This window comes from Macrobrachium nipponense, chromosome 6 (genome assembly GCF_015104395.2).
Source record: "Macrobrachium nipponense isolate FS-2020 chromosome 6, ASM1510439v2, whole genome shotgun sequence".
NCBI classification, from domain to species: domain Eukaryota; kingdom Metazoa; phylum Arthropoda; class Malacostraca; order Decapoda; family Palaemonidae; genus Macrobrachium; species Macrobrachium nipponense.
Genome location: NC_061108.1, coordinates 4,036,200 through 4,044,476, shown reverse-complemented (window position 1 = coordinate 4,044,476; position 8,277 = coordinate 4,036,200). Strand labels below are relative to the sequence as shown.

Sequence of the window (8,277 nt, the reverse complement as noted above, 5' to 3'; positions counted from 1 at the left end):
ATCTACCATGAATAGTCGAGACATGCTTACTAACATAGAAATAAAAAATTTCATATTTCTCCGCACAGATTGACAAAAAGGATTCAAATAATCTGTCTTAAAAAGTCAAACCTGTTTACTAACAAACAAACAAAAAATATTTTTTTCAGCAAATCAACAAAAAGGCTTTTAAAATAATAAACAAAAAGGCTTACAATAAACTATCATAAAAAGTCGAAACTGTTTACTAAAATATTTTTTTCTTTACAGTAAATAAACAAAAAGGCTTACAATAAACTATCGTAAAAAGTCGAAAATGTTTACTAAAATTTTTTTTGCTTTACAGCAAATAAATAAAAAGGCTTAAAAGTAAATAACCAAAAATACTGCAAATAACTTATCTTTACTAACAAACTAGAGCTGCTTCACTAAGGTAGATCCTTGGGTGAGCCCTATGCCTACGAGACGTTTGCTTGGCGGCCGCTGATTGCCTGGGAGCTGCCTATACCACCCAATACAGACCAATCAGCTGTTGCCAAACAAATGTCTCGTAAAAGCATAGGAATCATCCGAGAATCTACCTTAAGTGAACCAGCTATAGTATCGTTAATCACCGGACAGACTTTGCCCTTGATGTCAGAAGGGAGGGCTCGCATATTAGGGCAGCTGGATTTGCGTCTATGGGGTATCAGATGCCCTTATAACTTCCGTATAGTACCGTTAACCGCGTGTCCTCAAGTACCAAGAGAGAGAGAGAGAGAGAGAGAGAGGAGAGAGAGAGAGAGAGAGAGAGAGAGAGAGAGAGAGAGAGAGAACTTTCAGGAAACTTGTAAGATTCAAAGTAAGAACAAAATGAAAACTTGTAGAGAGAGAGAGAGAGAGAGTTTAATGACTTACAGGAATCTATGGAAATACTTCTAAAGTATGATAGATAACTGAAGATTTTTAAGAGAGAGAGAGAGAGAGAGAGAATTGTAAATCATTCATATGGGCTTCCACTTACAATCTTGTCGAGTAATTATAAAGGTTGGCTTAAACAACAGTTTTCTGTTACATTACTTTTATTCATATCATTGTCATCAATGAGGGGAAAAATACTTATTATTCTGTTTGCAAAATAAAAAAATAAATAAATATAAAAACATGGCACAAATCTTACGATTGGACGACGATGAAAACATACACACACACACACACACACATTATCATTAATTAGTCATAATTGCTTTTTTAAGATTAACCTCTTTTCAAAAAAAGTTTTCTTTCAGTCTCATCTTTCGAATCATAGTTGCGTGAAAGCTCTCTCTCTCTCTCTCTCTCTCTCTCTCTCTCTCTCTCTCTCTCTCTCGGAAAAAACTTGTTAGCTATCATACTTTGGAAGTATTTACATAGATTCATTAGAGTTATTAAACTCTCTCTCTCTCTCTCGGAAAAAACTTGTTATCTATCATAACATTGGAAGTATTTACATAGATTCATTAGAGTTATTAAAATCACTCTCTCTCTCTCTCTCACTCTCTCTCTCTCTCTCTCTCTCTCTCGCTTCTCTCTCTACTCTCTCTCTCTCTCTCTCTCTCTCTCTTCTCTCTCTCTCTCTCTCTCTCTCTCTCTGAAAAAACTTGTTATCTATGATACTTTGGAAGTATTTACATAGATTCATTAGAGTTATTAAACTCTCTTTCTCTCTTTCTCTCTCTCGGAAAAAAAACTTATCTATCATACTTTGGAAGTATTTACATAGATTCATTAGAGTTATTAAACTCTCTCTCTCTCTCTCTCTCTCTCTCTCTCTCTCTCTCTCTCTCTCTCTCTCATAAAAAATCTTTAGTTATTTATCATACTTTGGAATTATTTACAGATTCGTGTAAGCTATTAAACTCTCTCTCTCTCTCTCTCTCTCTCTCTCTCTCTCTCTCTCTCTACTACTACTACTACTTAGCACATGTCAAACTTATCAATCATTTTATGATAAGTAAAGTCGACCTGTCAATCTTGCTTCAGTACGCCCTTCCAATACTAAAAAAAAAATATAAATTTCAATATTCTCAAGTATACAAATAGCAAAGACATTCAAATTGTTTTTTCCTTTTCAGTTTTCTGTTAAAAAAAACTATTGCGATGCCTTTGTCTGTGCGTCCGCACTTTTTCTGTCCGCCTCCAGATCTTGAAAACTACCGAGGGTAGAGGGCTGCAAATTGGTACGCTGATCATCCACCATCCAGTCATCAAACGTACCAAATTGCAGCCCTCTAGATTCAGTAGCCCCTATTTTATTTTAAGGTTGAAGTTAGCCATGACAGGCCACCACCGTGCCGTGCCTGAACGTTTCATGGGCCGTATACATCATTATATGCTTTACAGAAATATCGCTATCAATAATCTACACTAAGCGCTTTCCTTTATATCTTTATCTCCACAATGAGACGGGCTTGGCAACTCGCCTGAGAGATATATATATATATATATATATATATATATATATATAATATATATATATGTATATTATATATCTTATTATATATATATAATATATATATATATATAGATATTAAAATATATATATATAATATGATTATATATTAGAATAATATTATATATATATATATAATAAATAAATAAATAAAAAAAAATATGACCCTCCGCTCGCTCTACCCAGCAGGTCACAACACATATCTCATTCGGAGAACACTTCCTCGATCCTTTAGGGGCAGCGGGCATCGCTCTGGGGCATCGGCTACACACCTTCCTTGTGACCAACTTCCTGGATCGACAGTGCCCCTACGAGCCTACTACAGAGACCAGGTGTTAGGAAATAAGTGCGCTTGCTTTTTTTTTTCATTGGGGGAGGGGGGGGGGGGGGGGGGGGGGGCGCCTACCGCCAGTTCGTCTCTCTCTTGTGTGTGTTCTCGATGAAGGAAGAGTTTTTTTTTTTAAATGTTCCTGCCAGTCTGCTTTTGCTTTTTTGTTTTTCGTATTAATTCATTCTACTCTGTATATATATCAAGTCCTTAAGAATCCTTAAGGATATTGGAGAGCTATCGTTCTCTCTCTCTCTCATCAAATTTTTAAGTTTTTTCCCTACTTTGTATCTATTCATATATAGTTTCCTGAAAGGTAATGCTATCTCTCTCTCTCTCTCTCTTTTACAAGTTTATATTTTTTTTCATTTTGAAACTATTTACAGATTTCTTGAAAGCTATACTAATCTCTCTGTCTCTCTCTCTTTTACAAGTTTTTATCTTTTTTATTTTGAATCTATTTACAGATTTCTTGAAAGCTATACTAATCTCTCTCTCTCTCTCTCTCTCTCTCTCTCTCTCTCTCTCTCTCTCTCGTCCTCCTCGTTCTCCACACGAACTATCTGCATAGCCCCCTAAAGGTATTTCTGGTTACTCGAATGGTCTCTTCCGTATATGAAAAAAAAATGTAACAAAAGCTCTAAACTTCCTATATCCTTGAACACCTGATTTAATTCTACCTTGTTAATAATCGCGAGAGACCCGATTGAGTGGCTCGTTGGTTCCAACATGGAGACACGACATGATGCGACTTTTCCGCTCTGCAAATAATGCTGTACTATCGACTCTGGGACGGATCACCAGTGCGACTGTTTAAATACTGTGGAAGTCGTGACGGTGATTCCGGGCCTTGAACTTTTCAGGAGAGCGTGTGTTACAAGGAGTTACAAGGATTAGGATGTCTCAAAGGCTTGTTAGTCCATCCTAAGAGGAGACATCGTGTGCTCACTTATCTGTACGAGCAGGTTTTACTGTGCATTCACAGTGTCCTCCTCATGATTTTGTCTAGCTTTCTTTTAAACTCCTCTTCCACACTGTTGCTGTTGACAACTTCTGGTGGCAGTTTATTCCAATTGTCACATATCTTGTATGGAAAGAAGTTGCCAGAAAGCCTTTCAGTATTTTAAGTGTTTCTAATAGTTGTCCTCGCAAGCAATCGCCGCGTTTCTAAGCCATACGTGTTCAGGCTCTGTAGTCGTCACCTATTTGCCTGATGGATGGAAATGACTTTGTGACTCTTGCTTGTGCTCCTTCTAATCTATTTTTGTCTTTTCTTAGTGTCGGTGACCAAAACTGTACTGCATATTCAAGGTGGGGTCTAACTATTGATGTGTAGAGCTGCAGCACAGTTTCCTTATTTCTGTATTTGAACTGCCTCTTTATGTATCCCACTAGTTTCTGTGCCTTCTTTTCAGCTTTGATGCACTGTTTCGTGTATTTTAAGTCCTTGGTAATAATGACTCCAAGGTCCTACTCTTGTTCTACAGTACATGTAATTCCCAAGCAGCACGTAGCTGGTTGTGTTCCTATTTGCAACACTTTACACTTATCACCGTTAAAAGGCATTTGCCATTTTTTTATCACTCTTATTTTCATTAGATCATTTCTTAAACTTTCCACTGCATCTGGGTCTGCTGCATTTACACCTAGTTTGGTGTCATTTGCAAATTTGGCTATCCTGCTAGTTAAGCCTATACCAATGTCATTAATCTAAATAAAAAACAAGAGAGGGCTAAGGACAGAACCCTGGGGAACTTCGCTTGTTACATCTGCCCATTCTGATTCCTCACCATTTATTACGACTCTGTTTTCTGTAAGTTAGCCAGTCTTCGACTCAGTCTGCTGTTTCTCCTACAGTTCCTAAAGCTTTAACTTTTGTCATCAGTTTCTTGTGTGGAACTTTGTCAAAGGCCTTTTGGAAATCTAAGTAAAGTATATCTATTGCTCTACTACTGTCGTACATACCAAGCATGTTATGAAAAAACTCCAAGAGGTTTGATAGGCAGGATCTGTTTTGTCTGAAACCGTGTTGGCTGTTTAACAAGTTGTTTCTATCAATGCGATCCACAATTTGATCTGCAATTATGGACTCAAAAATCTTGCAAACGACCGACGTTAGACAGATTCGTCTATAATTTCCCGGCTCTTCTCTTGGACCTTTTTTGTAAACTGGGGGCACATTACCTAGTTTCCATCCTTTTGGTGCCTTTCTTTGTTCAGCACTTTTTCCTGTAGAGTTTATGTAGGTGAGGAACTCTCTCTTCTTTTAGCTCTTTCATTTCTCTTGGATGAATCCCATCCGGGCCAGGAGATTTGAACTTGTTGAGTTTGTCTATTTTGTTTTTAACGTCCTCTTCTGTAAATATTATTTTGTCCAACGGTTCTGTCCCTTCATATTTAATAACAGGTTCCGATATTGAAGTAGTGTCTTCAGTTGTGAATACACTAGTGAAAAACTTATTCAATAACTATGCTTTTTCCAAGTCTGAGTTCACCTGGTTACCTCTAATGTCCCGTAGGGGACCTATACTATTTTTTATAGGTTAAAGGATTCTTTTGGGTTTTCTTTACAAACTGATGCAACTCTCTTACCCTCATCTATGTTTGCATTTCTTACTAGCTTGTCCACCAATCTACAGTGTTCTTTATGCTTGTTTGCTTCTATTGGTGTTGGGTGTGGGTTCATTGATTTGTGCAATCTGTCCCTTTCTCTTATCTTATTTTTAATTTCTCTGTTGAACCACTTTGGCTGAGGGCTGCCATTTGTTAGTATTTGCCTTAAGGGTATATACATCTAGAGCGCTTTTTGATGTATTCCCCATGAGAGAGAGAGAGAGTAATAGCTTCCAGGAAATATAAATAAATAAAAAGCGTTAAAAATCCGAAAACTTGTATGAGAGAGAGAGAGAGAGAGAGAGAGAGAGAGAGAGAGAGAGAGAGAGAGAGAGAGAGAGAGAGAGAGAGAGAGCTAGCTCTCAAATTTGACACTTTCCCAGCAATCAAAGAATGAAGGTTCAAGCAAACGCCTTGCGGTACCGTGTGACAGTTCACAATCTTCATATATAATTTATGAAAATGCAGACCGGAGATGAAAACGACCATGAAAATATGCCTGAATTTCCTTTCTAACATTTCTGAGGTCGGGAATACCTCGAATATAGCTTATATTTTTTATTAGTATTTTTCTTATTTATTTATGTCTTTGTAAATTTTCCCTGCTATTCATGTCTGTAGAAACGATCCAACGTACCATTCTGCATTGTTTTACCTGTCTGCTAATTGTATTTAGTATCAAAGGCCTCAAAATTGGGGGTTGGAGGGTTAGGGATGTTTCGATACCTGGATCATGGACTCAAAGTGTGACATACGTAGCTTCTGGCGAAAGAGACTTGGAATTTTTTTTATTGGCACCTAACACGTAAGTAACCTGTGGCTTTTATTCATTATTTTATTTTAGGCAAGGCCTATTACCCTTAGGGTTCCAACTCCCACAAGACAGCGGAGCTGTATCACGAGATAGGACTTAAAATAAATCAGAAATTACACATCCACTGGGTGTAACACTCAATGAGAATGAAGCGAGTTGTACTACACTAGCTACACACTAAAAATAACGCAAATCTCAGCCAAAAAGAGCTGTCGAGGGAAGTAAACAAAAGACACTCAACATGACCTCTTTAAAAATCTTGCTTCCAAGCCAAACGAAAGAAGCTTCCAAGCTACTGAACCGCCTCCAAACTAACCTTGCAACTTCCATTTGAAAAACGGACATCTTGGAAGCAATATGACGCGGCTGCCGACGACGTAAGTGGTGTTGGGACACATCACTTGTAAATTAGGATTTCCTAGAAGGACCTCCTAGAACTAAGGAGGAGGAGGAGGAGGAGTTACAGGAGCCACACACGAACGACACAGAGAATCCACGAATGCAAAAAGTCTATGGACTGCGAAACGTCACACGAGCGGATCGCAACTGGTAGGGGCAGGCGCTTCTGATCCGATACAGTACGTCAGACACTCTCAGGCAATTATGGGACGATGGTGATTTAGAGAGGGACTTCTTCTTCTTCCTCCTCCTCCTCCTGCGTCGCCAATTTCTGGTAATTAAAGTGCTTTGAATAAACATGCCCACGAGCATTCATAACATTACAGAGCGTCATTATTCAGGTGGGGGGTCGATCGAGAAAAAGGAGACGAGAACATTCCGCTGAATAATCTCCAGAAATGAGTCATGAAACTCCCGCAGAAGGTGTAGTAGCTACTGGTTACAGCCTACTGTAAGAGGGGAAGTCTGCGATGATGCTACCTGTAGGAAACTGGTTTCTACAGGTGATTTACACTGCGATGCAGTGAGTAATTATCACATCACCGTGATTCATATAAATTATTCGAGCTACAAATATCCTTTAATATCTAATTCGCTCTACATCGGAATTAATATATTGTCATATATGTAAACCGAAGGGGAATCTTTTAGTTTATAATAAATATTCTATAAATTTCTCCCATAAGGAGATGCTTGGCTAAAGAAAAAGAAAAAACAAAGTTATTTACTCCCCTGTTCATACGTGACTGAATTGTGGATGAACCCAGTGCAGAAAACTTCCACCAGATCACCCACTTACCCACTTCCTTTACCTGAACAGAAAGCACATTAACAAGGCGTTACATACAGCTCCCACATACGATGAACCACGCGTTTTACACACCTGCATTTTCTAGATATTAAGGTCCTTTTTATATATAGTCCTCACCCTTTAAATTCTTCAATTCTACTCAAGCCACATATACTACAATAAAAAAAAAACAATAGTATTCATCACTGCATCCTCCATCTCTTTCACGTGGCTGCATTCAATATCAACACTTCTATTCCAGGAAGGAGATATGGCTCAACAACTGCTTAAAATACTCACATCTTGGCTTCCATATGCAATTCAAGTCGTTTCCATCTCTTCTAAACATAATCTGGTAAATTCTTTGTTTCTCCTATTCTTTCCCCCTCACCTCTTCTCTCATCCTCCCATCATTGTATTTAGTCCCTAATTCCTCATCAACTTGTTTCCATTTACTCTTAATACCTTCCTTTTGTTCATATTTACTGCTAACTTTCTCTCTCTTAAATTTCCAAGTCTTTCACTAGTTTGTGCAGTTTCTGCTCAATATGCTGTTCACTATTCTGTATTAGTGCTACATCATCTGCAAACAGTAAAGATTCTGTACCCTATTTACAACTTTTTCTTATCTTACAAATTTGCACCTTCATCAAAATTCCACGACTTAACCAGTAATATTCTTCCATAATCAATTACTCCGTCTTCTTACATACTTTGTCAATCAGATCCTTATCATACATACATCTTCCTTGGTCAACTATAATTCTCACAATCTCCTCTATCAACTTGACCCTTATATACAAAAGAACGACTATCCTGTTACCAATTCCTTCGGAACCTTTCCCTCAGCCATAAATACCTTACACACCCTGGACAGATACCAC

General features: G+C 37.9%; 1 protein-coding gene across 3 annotated transcripts in view; it reads right to left on the bottom strand.

Moving 5' to 3' along the window:
* Positions 1 to 6,814, bottom strand: part of LOC135216330 (maltase A3-like) — a 64,152-nt gene extending 57,338 nt beyond the window's left edge. For all 3 annotated transcript variants that reach the window (XM_064251517.1, XM_064251519.1, XM_064251516.1), the window contains exon 1: positions 6,521 to 6,814. In XM_064251517.1, the coding sequence (XP_064107587.1) occupies positions 6,521 to 6,602 (82 nt within the window). In that variant the 5' untranslated portion in view covers positions 6,603 to 6,814. The remainder of the gene's footprint in view (positions 1 to 6,520) is intronic.
* Positions 6,815 to 8,277: the final 1,463 nt, after the last annotated feature.